Raw genomic sequence first — 19612 nt, forward strand, 5'->3', positions numbered from 1 at the left:
AAATGGATAAAACAAATATGTTCAATCTAAACAATGGAATCTTTTTCAGCCATAAGAAGGTATGAAGTTCTCATACATAATATCACATGGATGAAGCTTAAAAACACTATGCTAAGTGAAAGAAACCAGACACAGAAGGCTGATGTATCGTAGGATTCCATTTAGGTCAAAAGTCCAGAATAGTCAAATCCATTGACAGAAAGTCAATTAGTAGTGGCTAGACAACTGGGGAAAGGGAAATAACAAGTGACTGCTTGGGGAGGATGTGGTTTCCTTGTGGGATGATGAAAATGTTCTGGAATTAGATAATGGTGGTGATTGTACAACATTGTAAATGTACTAAAAGCTATTGACTTGACCACTGTAAAATGGTTAATTAAGATAGGGAATTTTTATGTTATGTGAATCCTACCTTAACCAAAAAATTAAGTAGTATGTTCGGTATCATATAAATAATATATGTTGAGCATAAAGCTAATGAGTCTGTATGATTTCAAAGTATTTGCTCCTACTCACTAACTGTCCTAGCTCCCACAAAGGCGGGATTTCTCCAGCACAGAGACCTCACTCTTTTGAATCTCTTCTGAGCTAAACCAAAGCTGCAATTTCCAAGCTCATTCTAAGCCCAGTGTATCAGGTCTAAGAAGAGCTGCAATTAGTGGGGTGCTGAATGAAGAAAGACTCTTCACGCCAAAAGCCAGGTATTAAATTTTCAGGAATTTTGCAAGCAGGTCAACAGCATATTGGCAGCTTGAAATCAGTTATACTGGGAATATCTACACCTCAGGAATCAGCAAATGTACAAACCAACCCCCCCAAAAGACAGTTGCTGAGCATTCAGTAGTACATCACTGCCTGCAGTTCTGTTGAGGCCCACCTCAGAGGCCTAAATATGCTCAGGCCGTGACTTCAGTCCTTTTAGGACTGCATTTGAACTTCACCCACTGTTGGGCTTTTGTCTTCTGAACCCTGATGTTTATGTCCATTTGGCCATTTTTTTGCCCCAAGACCTGTCATCTTCCTAAGCTTGGTAGTATTGTTGGGGGGGGGTGGTTAGCACATTATTTTGTTGTGATTGAGATAGGCTCTTTTAGGTATATGGATTTATGCGGCAATAAGCAATAAAGTGGGAAGGAGAGACAGGGATAGGCACAGGGACAGCAGCCACCCGAGACTTAACAGGGTTGAGTATTATGGAAGTAGAAGACCATTTATACTGGAATGTTGTGCTGAGCATGTGTTGCCTTGTAAATACTCATGTCATCAATTTTGTCCTGAATGCACACACAAACTGTTCTAGATCAGGAATAGATTATTACTATTCCCTTAAAAAGTTAGTGAAGGGGTGCCTGGGTGGCTCAGTGGGTTAAGCCTCTGCCTTCAACTCAGATCATGATCTCAGGGTCCTGGGATCAAGCCCCGCATCGGGCTCTCTGCTCAGCAGGGAGCCTGCTTCCACCCCCCCCCCCGCCTGCCTCTCTGTCTACTTGTGATCTCTGTCAAATAAATAAATAAAATCTTAAAAAAAAAAAAAAATGAAAACTGTGTGGTTTCCCATACTTGATTCTTACCACTAGGGCTATACAGTGAAGGCTAGGTCAAAACCAAATACTGAAGATAAATGTATTTTCTCTGCTTGTAGAAGCCAGAGAGACTATTTTCCCTCTATCTCACTCCCACTTCTTTCGGGGAAAGTTTCTTTGGAGTCTGATGAGAAATAAATCTCTCCAGGGAAAAGATGAGACACTTGTCTTCAGCTCTAAACCCAGCCATGTGTTTGTCCTTCTGGAATTAGGTAAATCTGGAGATTTCTCATTATCCTTAGTTATTTCACTATCATTGTAAATTAACTTTCCAAGACTTGCTCTTAGCCCAGGATGCCAAGATTTTGGTAAAAGTTATTCAGAAAACCCAACTTAGGGAAAACACAAAAATATTTTCTCTATACCCCAAAAGGAAGTTCCATGATTATGGAGCAAGGTAGAATTTCCTTGAAAATTCCTGTAGGTGCTTGTGAAGGAAGTGCAGACCCAGCCCACACTGTCTAGAGTAAGGGCTGTGCAGACTGAGCACCCAGGAGTATGCCTGGTGATCCCCCATCCCAAGAGGGCAGGGCATGCCTGATATGAAAAAGCTGTGGCAGGACACTACCCTGGGGCTCAATTAATCCTGATGCAAAAGAAAAGAAAAGATAAGACTTTGCTGTAGACAAAGGACGGGTTTTTTTGCTTTGTTTTGTTCTTAACCTTTGACTGTAAGGAGTGTGAAAGCTCATACCAGGGAAGATAATGACCTTAATTACAGCGATGCAGCACATTTGTATAGCATTTTATAATTTCTAAAGTGCTCTTGCATCCGACTTCTCTTTGGATCCTCATACCACAGCCCTGTGAAATAGGTGTTAAGGAGTCTGAAAAGAGGGTTGCTGAAGCACAGATTAGGAGGGTAGCACAGGACACATAGCATCCAAGCAGTTTGTGTTTGCAAAAATTTAATTGTCTTGTCTTTTTTTTTCCTCCCAAATTACATACTTACAGCAGTGAATCTCATTTCATTTGTGCAGATCAGGCTATCTACTATCATCAAATATTACCGTTTGTGTTACAAGATTGTGAAGGTATTCTTCTGTGAATAAAGTAAGATAGAAGGGAGAACCTCCACATTTCCCTTATTTATACACAATTTTGGGGTGAACTCTAATTTGTATTGAATGTAGCTGTTGGGGAGGACACATAAAGATCTAAAAGTCTGAATAGTAGATGGAGACGTGTTCTATAAATCTTATATTTGTTTGGTAGAAATGGAAATGTGTTATTAAATACCAAAGAACCCTGTAGACATTTAAAATAGTAGCTTTATGCCTATGGGTTTTCAATAACGTATTTACCTTTGAAATAAGGGACACATACAAGTTGGGTCATCTCTAGCGAATAAAAAAAGACTACTTTCTTAACAAGTAGAATCTATCCAAAATGACAACTTACCTGTCCTTTTTTAAAATAGGACTCTTCCTACTTATGTCTAAAAAACCACAAGAGTCATTTATCCTCGGCAACATTTCCTTTTCAAAGAAAACACAAGGGCCACTAGGTCATAAATCTGTTTGATCTTTACCCCATAGATAACTGGGTTCAACATGAGGGGAAAAAGAACATAGAGATTGGCTAACAGAATGTGGACTTGCTTGGGGATTTTTTTGGCTGAAGCACTGAGCAATGACAGTGAAAATCCCTGGAAGATAGAACATGAGGATGATACAGACATGGGAACCACACATGCTGAGGGCTTTCCTTCACACATCATGGAATGGCAGCCTGAGGACTGCCTGGAGAATGAGCCCATAGGCGATGTCTATTGTCACCACAGCTAGCATAACACTGAGTAATGGTACAGAGATTCCATACCAAATGTCGATGGTGATATCAGCACAAGCCAGGTTTGCCAGCCCCATGTGTTCACAGAATGTATGGGCAATAATGTTTGCCTGGCAAAAGGGCAGATGGTTCACTAGAAAGATAATGGGAAAACAGTTGCAAAACTCCTGAGTACTACAACACCCCCTATCTTGCCAATGACACCATGGCTAAGAATGGGGGTATATCTCAATGGGTAACAGATGGCCACATTAATGATCAAAAGCCATGGCCAAGAGAATGTCTAACTCCCTACAAAGGCAAAAAGCATAAAGAAGAGCTGGGTTACACAACCATCAAAGGAGATGTCCACATCATCAAACCAGAAGATGCTCATCCACACACTGTGGATGGGGATAGCATTAGATCCCACAAAACCAACAGGGAGAAGAAGAGGTACATGGGTTTATGAACACTGTGCTCCACTGCCACCATGCAGATCAGGATAACATTTCCTGACATAGCCACCAGGTACCTCGCAGAAGGGTGTGGAGATCCTCATGAGCAGCTTCTTCAGACCAGGGATGCCAATGAGGATAAACACATCATAACTGATGGTGGAATCATTGGGATAAACCATGCCTGAATCGTGGTTGGAATTTTTATCATTTACCTATAAGAAGAGAGAAAGCTTGAGAGCTAGCCTGTCACAATCAACTAGCAAGATCAAGGGCTCAGACATCTGCTGTGTAAAATCTCAGGAAGTTCCCGCCTACTCAGAAGTGGTAAGAATGGACCTAAAGGTTTGTAGTATTTTATAGCGAGGAGAAAGATTCCAAACATTCAAAGCAAGATCAAAGAATTTCAGGGGTGCCTGAGTGGTTCAATCAGTTAAGAGTCTGCCTTCCGCTCCGGTCATAATCCCAGGGTCCTGGGGTCCAGCCCCACATCTGGCTCTTTGCAGAACAATGAGCCTGCTTCTCCCTCTTCCTCTGCCCCTTCCCCTACTCGTGCTCCCTCTCTCACTTACTGTCTCTCAGATAGATAAAATCTTAAAAAAAAAAAAAATAGGATTTCACAAAGATGGTCCTGAGGAAAATCCCGAGGCTGGTACTGTTTTCTCACAGAATGGTCATAATTTTAAAATGATAGTCATACAAAATTTTAAAACCTGTAATAATAAATTGTATTCTCTGACTAAATATTTTAAGATGGGGAAGAAAGTTAAAGTTATAAATTTTTGTAAAGCATATAAAAACCAAGTAAAAACTTTTTAAATTATTTATTAATTTATTTAAAGATTTTATTTATTTATTTGACGTACAGAGATCACAAGTAGGCAGAGAGGCAGGCAGAGAGAGAGGAAGGGAAGCAGGCTCCCTGCTTAGCAGAGAGCCCGATGTGGGGCTCGATCCCAGAACCCTGGGATCATGACCTGAGCCGAAGGCAGAGGCTTTAACCCACTGAGCCACCCAGGCACCCCAAAACATTTTTTTTTAAATTGTTAAACAAGAATCCTGTTATCTGGTACATATATTTACCTAATCAACTATTGATCTTTTGATAAACTAAACACCTATTAATCACCTGCAATGAATATAGAGATACCAATATGTGCATAAAAGGGAAAAGGATTTCAAGACCTATATAATAGAAATCCCGGGATGCTTGGGTGGCTGTATGAAATTTACCTAGATTATTAAAAAATACTGTTTCTCTATCTCAGAGTTTTCTTTATTTATACATCCCAGCTTCATTACTTTTTCTCCCCAACTTCTTTACTTTAAAGAAACATAATCAGAAATAAGTAACTTGAGGAAGTTGAAAATGTAAATCATAGATATAATTGGATTCTGCTACCAATCACTTATTGAAATTCCTTTAAAAATGAATTTCATAATTTCTTTCTTTGTTGGTTTTTTAATTCTTTCAAGTTTTATCTCATGTGTGTGCAAGGACTGAATAAAATTAGTAAACCCGAAAATTCTATCCTTTGGGAAACATAATACTGTTGACTTTTCTCAAATCTTCCCTCTCAGACAATTTTGTGAAACCCTCTACCTTGTGTTAAATGAGTTTCATCACTGAAAAGGTAACATATAATGAATACTATTCTCTTGAAAGAAAATAAAAATAAAATTTCCAACCCTGCCATCATTGAAGATTTCATTTTTATTTTGAGACAGGGAAGGGGTAGGGGCAGAGGCAGAGGGAGAAAGAGAATCTCAAGCACACTCCATGCCCAGTGTCTGTTGTTCTTTAACCTTTTTTCATCCTGGAGACTCCTAGTATGTTACTTTGTTGCTCACGATCTTTGCTGGTCCCTAGGCTGTGGTGTGATTCCTCCACTCAGTTTCCAACGACACCCTTGGGTTTCCTGCGACTCTCATTTGTATCAAAATTTCATTTTATAAGCCTGTTTACCTTAGCAGGTTATGTCCTCTAGTGGAATACTGATATTTATTTCTGAATATTCAGGGTCTAGCATAAAGTCTGGTTTCTGGGCCTGACATATTATTCTTATCTTAATAATTGTTTGTTGTGTGAAAAAAGTGATCTTGAAATCCTTTGACAAATATCATGCCTGGTGCTTACTGTATTTCACATGTGCAGGTGTCTCTGTTGAGGTAAGTTTCAAAGGGGGTGATTTAAGTAGAATTATAGTGGATTATCTTTAAGTGGCCCAAGTGGCTAAGAACTGCAGTTACCCTGCCCTGGCCTTCAGTTCCTTATCCATATGTAGGACTACATAGGATAATCTGTGTTCCTTTTCCTATCAGCTCTCTACACTGTGTAACAAGTTACCCCCAAAGTTAACTTAACAGTAAACATTGATTATCAGAGTCTCTGAGTGTCAAGACTTCAGGACTGGCCTACATAGAAGGTTCTGCTTTGGGTCTCTTACTGGTTGTAGTCCACAAGTTATTGGGGTTGCAGACATCTGAAACCTTGGGTGGAGCTGGAGGAGCTAGTTCCAAGATGATCACTATAGGTAGTGCTATTCATTATCAAAGAGGTTTCAGTTCCTGCCCACACAGGCTGTTTGAGTTTCCTCGTGGCATCAAGGCTGGCTTTGCCCAGAGTGGGCGATTCAGGAGAGACAGCAAAGAGGAATCCTCCATGCCTTTTATGACCTAGCCTCAGGAAGCATGCATCCAACCATATGCTGTTTTTTTAGAGATGAATCACTGAGCCCAACCCAAACTCAGTTGGAGGGGAATTACGCACTATCCCCTCAAGACAGGAGTATCATAAAACTTGTGAACATATTTTGAAACCACAATACTTGTTTATATTTATAATCACCAGAATTCTTTATCTTTGTGATGTTTCCTCATCTCACTTGAGGGCCCCTATATTTACCTGGCTATCAGCATTAAAATGCCCTAGGCTGTGCATACAAATCAAAATCTGCACCATTGATGCTACTCAGAATAGCAACTATTTCCCAAAATACAGTATATGAATAAATGAAGCATTTCTATAAAACAAGGCAGACACTTCCTCAAAGACAAAAGTAAATCAAGAGCAGCAATTAGATCCCACAGTTCTTTATTTTCCTCCCTACTAATCATGCTTGTCACAGGACATAAATTTTCCAGAAAAAGGAAATTGGATGGGGTAGGAGTGTGAACTGAGAGAAGGCTATAGAAATGTTACAATAAAAAAAGAGGTTTGGGGTGACAAGTCAGTTGAGGGTCTAGCTCTTCATTTCGGCTCAGGTCATGATCTCAGGGTCCTGGGATCAAGCCTTGCATCAGGGTCCAGGCTCGGTGGGAAATATGCTTGAGAATTCTCTCCCTCTCCCTTTGCTCCTCCCCTGCTCATGCTTTCTCTCTTTCTATCCCTCTCAAATAAATACATAAATCTTTTTTTAAAAAGAGAGGTTTTCATGGAATGTACACTTCTATAAAAATATTCTGCTTTAATCTGAGTTTGTGATATCACTATAAACTAATAAATTTTTCCTTAAGATTCAGCAATGAGAACTATTTCTTTTCTTTTCTATATTATGCTGTAACTTCAGGAAGACAATGACCATAAACAATGTGTGAAGAGGTGGGTAATTAGATTTGTAAACATACAGGTATACATTTCAGGCTTTTTCCAAATACAACATAAAATTATTTTCTAATTGGTATTATACTAGTAATTTTATAAAATGCTATATAATAAATGTCATACAAATAGATGCTAATAATATTGATTTTACTACTGGTAATTGAGAACACAATTCTGAATGCCTACTTTGTGAGCAACTATAGAAACCTAGTGCCCAACATTAGGAATAAGGTCCTTGGGGGCGCCTGGGTGGCTCAGCAGGTTAAAGCCTCTGCCTTCGGCTCAGGTCATGATCCCAGGGTCCTGGGATCGAGCCCCGCATCGGGCTCTTTGCTCCGCGGGGAGCCTGCTTCCCTTCCTCTCTCTCTCTGCCTGCTTCCCTGCCTACTTGTGATCAATCTCTCTGTCAAAATAAATAAATAAAATCTAAAAAAAAAAAAAAAAAAAGGAATAAGGTCCTTGTCATTGAGAAACTTGCCATCTAGAAGCAGAAACAGAGAGCTAGACAGATAATTGCAATATAATCTGATTAAGGCTAAGGCAGGGGTAAACTCAAGGGAGAGTAAGGGGTGACTTTCCAAATAAGTGATGCTAGATTTTAAGCTGAGTCAGATAGAAAAGGATAGGAAAGATATTCTAGAAAGAGGGACTGCAATATGCCTAGGGATGATGCTTGGAAGATTATAATGTGTGTTTGGAATTCCAAATAGATTAGTCTGGAATTTAGGGTGTTTGGAGGAAAAGGGGCAGGAGGTGACACTGCAGAGGAAGTCAAGGGTTTGAAATTGCTTGATATTGTATTTGTATATTTATTGATACAAAAGGCTTTTTAAGGGGCGCCTGGGTGGCTCAGTGGGTTAAGCTTCTGCCTTCAGCTCAGGTCATGATCTCAGGGTCCTGGGATCAAGCCCCGAATCCGGGTCTCCGCTCAGCAGGGAGCCTGCTTCCCTCTCTCTCTCTGCCTGACTCTCTGCCTACTTGTGATCTTTCTCTCTGTCAAATAAATTAATAAAATCTTTTTTAAAAAAGGCTTTATAAACTCTGCAGAAATGATGATCTGATCTCTATTTTAGGAAGATGAGCATGGCTTGGTGGGAAAGAACTGAGATCTGCAGATCAATGAGGGTCCAACAGCAGAAATAACAAGGGACTGAAGTGTTGTGACAAAGAAGGAACGTGTTCTAAAAATATCTTAAAGTCTGTGTTGCTGGGGCTGGCAGGCATGTGTGTAAGGAGATTTACATGACGGTTCAAGTGTTTGATCAATAGGACTGATTCATGATAGCAAAGGCATTTGCTTTTTAGGCTTGAATCAGAAGAACATGTATTCTCTTTCATAGGTCTATTTGCGTTTTCATACTAAAATCACTATTACATAAAGTTATACAAAGATTGAATATCTATGACATAAATGCAGTTACCTACAAAGACATGCAATTCCTCTCTCTCTCATACACACACACGCGCACACACACACACACACACACACACACACAATTTCACTGCTGATGGCTTCAGCAGTGGTGGAGAGGGCATCTGCCATCTCGTAAGTCCCAGGGAACTCTGCCTGCCCAGGATACTGCCTGTTCTAGAAGACAAGAGTCCTCAGGGACTCAGTCTACCTCGGCCTTGGGACCTCAGAGCCTCAGGAGCTAGACCCCTGGGAAGTGTTCCCTGTGCAGGCCACAGCCACTGATTGGGTTTGTGGCTATGGTCTCTCAGGGGCCCACATGTTTTGAGTGCCCTGTCTGAAGCCCAGGAAGAGAAATAAGAGGACTGGTTGCTTGAGGGTGCCATTTCTGTGTATCTTTGGTCTTCACCAAGGGCCTAGGTTTGGTGAGTGTTGGGGAAGCCAAGGGCAGAGCTCCGAATCCTGGGGTACCTAACAGAAGGACATACAGAGGACCCAGGAGGATGGCAAGGAGATGCTAAGAAAAGACAGGGGTGGGCTCAATCCAGTTTTCTTTATGAAAGAGAGTCTGCAGGCCTGGGGGTCAGATTTTAAACAGTCTCAGGGGTTGGTAGGATGATGGACAAATGGGGCAAATGTGAACAAATAAGACTACTGGAACTTTTCTTCAGGACATGACTCAACAGTCTGAGAGTTTGGATCTGGAAGAGTAGACCCAAACTCTGTTTTCTGTGTGACTTGAAATTTTCCGTTACTGTGTGGGTTTCTGGCGTCCGTGTGCGTTAACAAGTGTTTGTGATAATAATGACATCACACAACAGTCAGCATCTATGGAGAGCTTAACCCTGAGCAGAGGACTTGCCTTATGTAATGCCCACAAAAATTTTACGAGGAAAGATCATATAGCTTGTTTGGTATAATGAAAAAACAGGCACTGATCGAATGCAAATCTGAATCTCGACTCTAAAATGTAGGTTCTTAAGAAGTAGCAATAATGTGACTTTGTGTACACTTTGCCTAAGATTTCCCTGTGTGTGTTTGCGTTTTATTTCACTCACTCATTAATTACTTTAGCCACTTATTAATTAAGCTGTAACACATTAGTTACTTTAGCCACTTATTAATTAAACTGTACTTTAAGGGAATGTAGAGTAAATAGAAGGGGAAATAGAGGTGGCATAGAGAGAGATGTGGCAGAAGGACAAAGGTCTCATATCCCACAGGAACTTAGGTGCAATGATTTAAACATTATTTTTCTATTCAACAATCCTTAAGTGTTTGTGGAAATTATACTAGAATAAAACATGAAACTCTGACTATGAAAATGTCTTTACACTCAAGATGGGTGGAAGATAGGCAAACATAGACAAATAAATTATATGTGTTTCCATAGGACATAAGTACACCATTCTGCGGGTGTTACTAAGAGAACCCAGTCTTGGAATTAGGAAAATGTTTTCTGGAAGAATTTTCACCTCAACAGAGACAAAGGGGGTGGGCAAAAGTAAACAGCCTTATTTCTCTGGGTAAAACTTCTTGAGCAATGTTAATACAAATGTTTTAAAAGCCAAGATCTTTTTATGTTCAGTAGAAATGCCTTTAGCCCTTTTCTGGTTTAGCATATTATTGGCTGCCAGTTTGCATGGGTTTATTTTCCTTTGTTTAACAGAGTAACAGAGATCTCATGATTTTAAATGTATTTTAGAGAAAAGGTGTATATTCTTGTCCGGACTCAGCAACAACATTCAGCTCCAGATATAGTCACCGAGCACTTTTTCACTGCCACCGTTGGGTAGCTATTGAAAGCATTACTGAAACAACAGCAGCAAGAACAAAAGCAGGAAAAACAAAACTGACATGCTCTTTGCCTCTGTAGAGCCTGTGGTCTAGCAGAAAAAATAAGCAGTAAATGGGGGTGGTAAGTATGGTGAATTTCAGAAAAGAGGAAATACGATTGGGAAATGGAATTTTCTAACATAGATCAGGAAGCCTGTTTGAGGGGAGGTGATATTTCAATTGAATGAAAGGGGGCTTTGTTGAGTCCTGATGGATAAGTGCAACCTAGCACGGCTTGGAGACAGGAAGAGGGGCAGGGATGTTTGTACTAAAGTCAAGGAGGAAAAAATAGGTGCAGGGTCTCAGAGTCAGGAGACTTTCACACTAGGGAGTGTGTGTAGCTTACCTGTATTTAGAATGGCACACATGATCTGTTTAGACTTTTATTTATCTGCAATGGCCATTGTTCTCTCCAGAGAAGTGCAGCATCAAGGTGTGGCCACTCATGGCCTCTCGTACCTCTTTGAATACCTTGCAGTGTGATAGTTTACCTGTAAGGAGTCGCGGTGGTCTCATTTCTCTTTATCACATGGCTTTCCAGTATTTCTGACCTCATTTCTGTTCATCTGCGAAGAAGGGTGAGTCTCAGCAGATGTTTCAGTCAAAATTTGAGGAAAAAACTAAAGACTATAGTTGGAACCCTGGAAATAAAGTGGTAGAAGAATTTACCATATGTCTTCTATGGAAATTATGTTTAACATACAGATTTTTAGAAAAAGCAGGACTTGGTTTTCTGGCAAACATTCCTGGAATGTAACAAGAAGACTGAAGAGGTAACAAGACCAGATTGTGGACACTTTGTTAGCTATGTTGAAGATTTTTAATTTTGATTCCAAAAGGATTAGATCAGTGTAATCTATTGCACATGGGGATTTAAAGAGAGAAAAGTATAAGTGCAACTCAGGTTTTTGTTTTGGCTTATTTAGTGGATGATATTCCACTGGGAAATAGTCTATGAAATATTAGACAAAGGAGGGAAGATTGGGTTTCTGAAGAAATATGATGGATCTTAATTTTAATTTTTTTTTAAAGATTTTATTTATTTATTTGTCAGAGAGAGAGAGAGCACACGAGAGTGAGCACAAGCAGATAGAGTGGCAGGCAGAGGCAGAGGGAGAAGCAGGCTCCCTGCTGAGCAAGGAGCCCGATGTGGGACTCGATCCCAGGACGCTGGGATCATGACCTGAGCCGAAGGCAGCGGCTTAACCCACTGAGCCACCCAGGCGTCCCTTAATTTTAATTTTTTAAAATTAAACTTGAGTGCTGTGCGATATCCATAAAATGATATCCAGAATGGAGTTGAATGTATGTGTCTTGTGACATATAATAACTATAAATGATGCTGCTGGACTATAATATTTTCCAATTGTACCTCACTTTCTTAGTTTCTTTCTTTCTCTGCATGTGGTTAGACTGTTTTTCTCTATACTCAGGTCTATGTAGAAAATAATGACTTTGACCCAGGGAACACTCAATCATTACATGGAAATAAAATAGTATGCAAGTTGAAGATTCCAGAGTGATGAGTACCAGGAGTGTCATGTCTGGGGAGTCTGCCTGCCTGCCTGCCTGCCTTTCCCTCTTTCTTTCTTTTTTCCTTCCTTCCTCCCTCCACCCTTTCCTCCCTCCCTCCCTCCCTCTCTTCCTCCCTCCCTATCTCTCTCTCTCTCTTTCTTTCTTTTTTCTTTCTCTCTCTCTTTCTTTCTTTCCTTTTTTTTTTTTTTTAAGATTTTATTTAGTTATTTGACAGACAGAGATCACAAGTAGGCAGAGAGGCAGGCAGAGAGAGAGAGGAAGGGAAGCAGACTCCCTGCTGAGCAGAGAGCCCAATGCGGGGCTTGATCCCAGGACCTTGAGACCATGACCTGAGCCGAAGGCAGAGGCTTAACCCACTGAGCCACCCAGGCGCCCCTCTTTCCTTTTTTTAAATGGGGGATCACTCTTCAACACATGAATATTGCCCTTACTAGTACTGGGAGGTTGTTCTTGGCAATTTATTCAGGTTCATTACAGAAAAAATTGTTTTTCAGATACAGATTCTATTCTTCAGACCACACTGGCCATGTACAACCTGAGTAGCTACCACACAGAAGACTTCACCCTTTTGGGCATCCCTGGCCTTGAGCAGTACCATGCCTGGATCAGCATCCCCTTCTGTTTTATCTATCTCGTGGCCATTGTGGGCAACAGTATCCTTCTCTACCTCATTGCTGTGGAGCGGAGTCTTCATGCACCCATGTTCTTTTTCCTTTCCATGCTGGCCATGACAGATGTAATATTGTCTACCACATGTGTCCCCAAAACTCTTATCATCTTCTGGCTTGGTCCCCAGAAAATAAGTTTTCCTGGTTGCCTCACCCAATTATTCTTTCTGCACTGCAGCTTTGTCTTGGACTCAGCTATACTCCTGGCCATGGCATTTGATCGCTACGTGGCCATCTGCTCCCCTCTGAGATACACCACTGTTCTGACCCCCAAGACCATCATCGAAATTGCAGTGGGCATCTCTTTTCGAAGTTTCAGCATTATCTTGCCAGTTGTATTCTTACTCATACGCCTGCCTTTCTGCAGGACACACATCATCCCACACACATACTGTGAGCACATAGGTGTTGCCCGGCTCGCCTGTGCGGACATCTCCATCAACATCTGGTATGGTTTTGGTGTTCCCATCATGACGGTCATCTCAGATGTGATTCTCATTGCTGTCTCCTACACCCTCATCTTCTGTGCGGTCTTCCGTCTCCCCTCCCGGGATGCCCGCCAGAAGGCCCTTGGCACCTGTGGTTCCCATGTCTGTGTCATCCTGATGTTTTATACACCTGCCTTTTTCTCCATCCTTGCCCATCGCTTTGGACACAATGTCTCCCGCACCTTCCACATCATGTTTGCCAACCTCTACATTGTTATCCCACCTGCACTCAACCCCATAGTCTATGGAGTGAAGACTAAGCAGATCAGACATAAGGTCATACTTTTGTTTTCTACCAAGTGTACAGAATAATGTTCCAATGTGCTGTGGGAAAGCTAACATCACTTTATAGGGGATATTAAGGTAGCAAGAAAGAGAGAAAGGCTGTTTCTATTTATTTACTTACTTGCTTGTTTTTAGAGAGAGAGAGAGAGCGTGCAAGTGTGGGGGTGTGGAGCAGAAGGAGGGAGAGAGAGAGAATCTTAAGTAGGCTCCATGCTTAGTGTAGAGCCAGAGCCAGAGCTCAATTTCATGAATCTGAAATCAAGGCATTAGCCAAAATCAAGAGACAGGCACTTAACCAACTGAGCTACCCAGACATTCCTAAAAAAAAGCTAATCCTATTTAAAGTGAGAACCTTTACAGGTCCTTTTGCATACCAGGAAAATGGCATGATCTATATGAGGAGATGGTTCTACGTATAAAAAATTCCTGATGACCTGATTATGTGTAGAATGTGAAGTTGTATAGGACATAATGAGGAAGATGTAAAAACAGAGAGCTGACATACTTTTTTTAAAGATTTTATTTACTTATTTGACAGACAGAGATCATAAGTAGGCAGAGAGGCAGGCAGAGAGAGAGGGGGAAGCAGGCTCCTTGCTGAGCAGAGAGCCCAATGCAGGGCTCCATCCCAGGACCCCAGGATCATGACCTGAGCCGAAGGCAGAGGCTTTAACCCACTGAGCCACAGAGGCGTCCCAAGCTGACATACTTTAAATGGACAAAGCAATGCAAATTTGCAAACTGACATTTGCAGCCAATGAGAGGAAAAATGTGTTAAAGCAGAAATACAGAAGAAGAGAGACAAAAAGTGAAAATATCAATGAATAATTCATTATTAAGGGGATGTGTAGATGGATTGAGGAAATTTATGGTATTATTCAATACTTATTATTATTCATGGTATGTGTCTACAGTTTCCATTCAATGCCCCAACACATGAAATCCTTCAGTTAAGTTCTATGAGCAGTGAGGTCTACCAGCAGTGCCGCACTGAGGAGGAGCAAAGCTTAGAATTCTCAATGCCAGCATTGTTAGCCCTGGTGCTTGTGGAGGAGAGTAGCTTCTAGCCTCCAAAACACACTGAGGAAGGTAGTGTCAGGAGATCTCGAGCCAATTCACTGGGACTGTAAAGTAGACATTTAACTCCACTGGATGGGAGGCTGTGGGGCCCTTAGCTATGGGTGTGTTTCCTGAGCTAGAGAAAGAATCAATTACCAGACATATCAGTGCAGCACGGGGGGATCAGCAGAGGAACTCTATAGGAAAGTAATGCATGGATGATAAGATACATCCAATTGCACAAAGGTTTCACTGGAGACAACACTATATATCATATTTGAAGAAAGATCTAGAGTTTATACAAGAAATCTTTCATTTATTGACAATTATCTATGGATCTGGAATTGTTTGTTGAGTATCCACTGTACTGCAATAAGGTTCAAAGTATTTGGAATATTAAGGTTAATACAAAAAACTCTGTCACACTTCTATGGAGCTCATATTCTGAGGAGAGAGATTCACAAGAAACAAGAAAACAAATTCTTTGCTTTCAAAGGGTAATGTAACTGATAGAAAAATGAAGTGAATACAGTGATGCAATACAAGTGGGCAACAAGGACAGTAGCAGAGAGTGGACAGCACAGGCAAAGGCCCTGGGGCTGGAAACACTGTGACATGACTGTGGACAGAACAGAGATCAGTGTGACTGGAGCACAGTGAGGTGGGGATAGCAGAAGAAGGAGGTGGATCATGGCCAGGTCTTGTGGGACTGGAATCAACCAAACTTCATTTTAAGAGAAGGAGGAGTGATTTTTCCAAGGCACACCACAAGGCAGTCATAAATGCAGAGCTAGAACAAAATCTGCAAACCCCCAGTTCAGAGATTTTCCCACTCAACAGAACCTCACTCTTGTGAAAACAACTTCAGAGGGAAGAAAAAATATGTAAGAATATCAGAGCCGGTTTTTTTGTTTTGTTTTCTGTTGGTGTAGTCCATTTGTCTTAAATTAATCCCCATTCTACTAAATGAGGATTCTGCTCTATGTACCAGCTTGCTAAATGCGCTGACAAATATCAGAGGAGATGACCCCTTATTCTCTTCTGATTATTTCCCTCCTGCTGAGAACATGGAGCAACCAAGGGCCAATATTTTAAAAAGTTTATTGAAGGAACCTAAGTAAATATATTCTGAGGTAATTGATAGGTACATCTTCATTTCACTGTGGTAGCAAGTCAAACCCATGTTCACCAACATGCAGGAATGACTCCTGCATGATCTAGAACAAGCAACACAAGCAGCAATTGTCTTCTGTACAGTGTTTATTTTCTCCCACCCTTTTTCTTTGGCCCATTTATTTGTTATATTTCTGCCATTCCTCTCGAAGGGGGTCCGTTTATTTCTGTGACTTGTGGCCTCTTTGCTTATAACTCTATATCTTCATGTTTGTATATGATCTTTCTGATAAATCCTAGTGTCTGCATTCCTACCTACTAGGGCCAGTATTAGGATTAAACAAATAATGTAGATCCTGTGCTTAGCAGATTGTAAAATACTAATCAAATGTTAGTTGTTAGGTTAATATTCTACTACTTACCACTGCCATTCTCATCTGGTAAGAGAATCTCATCAGCATGTTTAACTCTGAGCTCATCATTGTCATATAAAGTCCCTCTTCCACTGGAGGGTGTTATGCTAAGTGAAATAAGTCCATAAGAGAAAGACAAATATCATATGATTTCACTCATTTGTGGAATTTAATAAACGAAAGAGATGGACATAGAGTAAAGGAAAGAAAAATAAAAGAAGATGAAAATAGAGAGGGAGGCAAACCATAACAGAGACTGAAGGTTGGTGGAGGATGGGATGGGTTAAGCAATGGGCATTAAGGAAGGCACTTGATGTAATGAGCACTGGGTGTTATATGCAAATGATGAATCACTAAATTCTAACCCTAAACTAATAATACAGTATATGTTAAACATTGATTTTAAATAAATACTTAAATAGGAAAATAAAATAAAAATCCCCCTCCACTTCAGTGTTTATAGAAATTGAAAACAGATTAAGCTTGGTGTTTCTCTTCTCTCAAGGTCAAATCTAGTGCCCCCAGCTGCCATGGCTCTTTTTGATGAGACTGGCTGCAAACATTCTGTTTTCATTAGACGATAGATGACATTCCATGTTCTAGTTGGATTTAAAAGAAAATAGTTACACAAATATCAGCATTAACTTTATCACATGTAAGTAAGACAACATATGAGTTGTCTGTATCTTTTTTTTTTTCAAATTTCTCTCCTTTATATTAACTATGTGATATTAAAACCATTCCATCAGAGGAATTGAAGGATCTTATCTTTCCATCCTCATAATTTAGAGCTGTATCCTGCAAATAGGGATCCATGAATGTGTCTCTAAACTCTCTGAACCCTCTCTTCCATATGTCACCATTATTTAAATGTGTGTGATTTCATTTGGTGTCTCTTAGATTTTAGTGTTACTCACTCCATCATCCTGTTTACCCCATATTAGCCAGACATTTGCGTTATATACCTAGACTTGATTGTACACATGTGTTTTATTTTATAAGCCAATGAAAACTAGATCTAGTTATTGTGTTCAGGAGAATAATGTAGGTTTTATAAAAAATAAGTAACGGAATGGGTTTACAATGTTTCTCTTGGAAGAAGGAAGAAAGTTGGAGATTTTATGCCTTGCACCTGTCATTTTGAACTTGTTTTAAAATATATGTGCATTTTTTAATGTGATTATCTGTTTTTTGTGTGTTGAGTTTGAGTTTGCCAAGACATGAACAGATACTTCTCCAAAGAAAACGTGCAAATGGCTAATAGACACATGAAAAAATGTTCATCATCACTAGACATCAGGGAGACTCAAATCAAAACCACATTGAGATACCACCTTATACCACTTAGAATGGCCAAAAACAAACAAACAAACCAAAAAAATCAAGACAGTAAACAACAAGTGTTGGAGAGGATGTGGAGAAAGGGGAACCCTCTTACACGGTTGGTGGGAATGCAAGTTGGTGCAGCCACTTTGGAAAACAGTGTGGAGATTCCTTAAGAAATTAAAAATAGAGCTACCCTATGACCCTGTAATTGCACTACTGGGTATTTAACCCAAACATGGAGATGTAGTGAAAAGAAGGGCTATATGCATCCCAATATTCATAGCAGCAATGGCCACAGTTGCCAAACTGTGGAAAGAACCAACATGCCTTTTAACAGATGAATGGATAGAGAAGATATGGTCCATATATACAATGGAATATTACACTTCCATCAGAAAGGATGAAAACCCAACTTTTGTATCAACATGGACAGGACTGAAGGAGATAATGCTGAGTGAAGTAAGTCAAGTAGAGAGAATCAATTATCATATAGCTTCACTTATTTGTGGAGCATAAGGAATAACAAGTAGGACATTGGGAGATGGAGAGGAGAAGTGAGTGGGGGGAAATTGGAGAGGGAGACAAACCATGAGGGACTGTGGACTCTGAGAAACAAATTGAGGGTTTTGGAGGGGAGGGTGGTGGGGGGTTGGGTGGTGGGTATTAAAGAGGGCACGTATTGCATGGAGCCCTGGGTGTGGTGCATAAACAATGAATCTTGGAACACTGAAAAAAAAAAAATTTAATTTAAAAATTAAAATAAATGTGCAATGATTTATAGGTCATAATTTCAGTTCAGTAACATTCACAAAGTACAGGTTATAGGGGAAAAATGCATAGAAATTGACAGTATTGATATGTAGCAAATACTACCCATGCTGCTTACAATCAGAAAGCTTATAGGTTGGCAAAAGAACATATCACCTACATAGATACTTTGTCACTAATCTTATGCATTGCAATGAGTAGAATAGGATGTTAAGGAAGCACAAAGGAAGCACACCCAACCATTCCCCAGATGCAAGGAAAGTTTCTGGCAAAGTTAATTTCTGTGATGATGTAGAAGAACACAAGGCTGTTGAGCCTTAAGAATAAGGGAACAGGTGATCCCAGAGTCCCAGGATTGAGTTCCACATCAGGCTCCCAGTTCCATGGGGAGTCTGCTTCTCCCTCTGACTTTCTCCCCTCTCACGCTCACTCTTTCACTCACTCTCTCTCAAATAAATAAATAAAATTATTAAAAAAAAAAAAAAAAGGAATAAGGGAACAGGACCTGCCAGCCAGAGGGGATTGCCTGAGCCTAAGCAAGAAATCATGTGTTTAAAAGATCTGTTAAGTCTGATCTGTAGGTTGATGGAGGAATCATCCATAGAGATGATGGCATTTCCCAGGGGAGTGGTAGGGGTTGGGCAGTGACAAATAGGAGGACTCATAAACTGTCTTTGGTGGATTTAAGAAGCTGGTTGGAATATCAGTAGACGAGGCTTGTAAACTATCTCATAGCATGATGCTATTGTTGTCATATGAAAGCTAGTAATTTATCACACATTCTTTACTTCCTCTTGGAAAGTAACTAAGGATAGGCATGAGTCAGACAAATTAATATACAAATGTAAGCATTATTTCCAGTAGTGCCAAATTCAAGAATGTGATATGAATGTGTATTCATGTTGCCCTCTTACTATTTCCAAGTGTAAACCTGGGAGGCTACATCCAAGAGTAAGTCAAGATCCATCAAACCATCACTCTAATTTCTTCTTCTGAAGAAGACCACTGAATCACCAAGGTGGGTATACTTGTATAGGGACATATAGAGAGAGAGGCCTCTAGAAAACTACCAATGGGCAAGGACAAGGTTTTTGGTTGTTTTTTTTTTCTTTTCCAAAATTATATATTAAGGCTTTTGTAGAATAAAATGAATTCCTAAAAAAATAAAATTTTAAAAAACCACAAAACTCACAATCTCATATCTATGATTGTATTCAAAGACATAAAATACATTATAATAAGTATTATGGGATTAAGCAGAGGAAGCAAATGAAAGACTTGCAGAAATATACAT

At 40.2% G+C, this 19612-nt stretch overlaps 1 protein-coding gene and 1 pseudogene across 1 annotated transcript; one reads left to right on the forward strand and one right to left on the reverse strand.

The window, feature by feature from the left end:
- Positions 1 to 3042: 3042 nt before the first annotated feature.
- On the reverse strand, positions 3043 to 3875 carry LOC111159292 (annotated as a pseudogene).
- Positions 3876 to 12724: 8849 nt separating this feature from the next.
- LOC111159480 (olfactory receptor 52H1-like) lies at positions 12725 to 13666 on the forward strand. Its single transcript, XM_022521989.1, has one exon. It carries the CDS (start codon positions 12725 to 12727, stop codon positions 13664 to 13666), a length of 942 nt encoding a protein of 313 aa, XP_022377697.1.
- The last annotated feature ends 5946 nt before the right edge of the window (positions 13667 to 19612 follow it).

The sequence above is a fragment of the Enhydra lutris genome, unplaced genomic scaffold, assembly GCF_002288905.1.
Source record: "Enhydra lutris kenyoni isolate GAN:26980312 unplaced genomic scaffold, ASM228890v2 scaffoldscaffold68, whole genome shotgun sequence".
Lineage (NCBI taxonomy): Eukaryota > Metazoa > Chordata > Mammalia > Carnivora > Mustelidae > Enhydra > Enhydra lutris.

Bases quoted from the DNA above. Each gene is read 5' to 3' on its own strand.
- LOC111159480 (XM_022521989.1), top strand. From the start codon at position 12,725: ATGTACAACCTGAGTAGCTACCACACAGAAGACTTCACCCTTTTGGGC.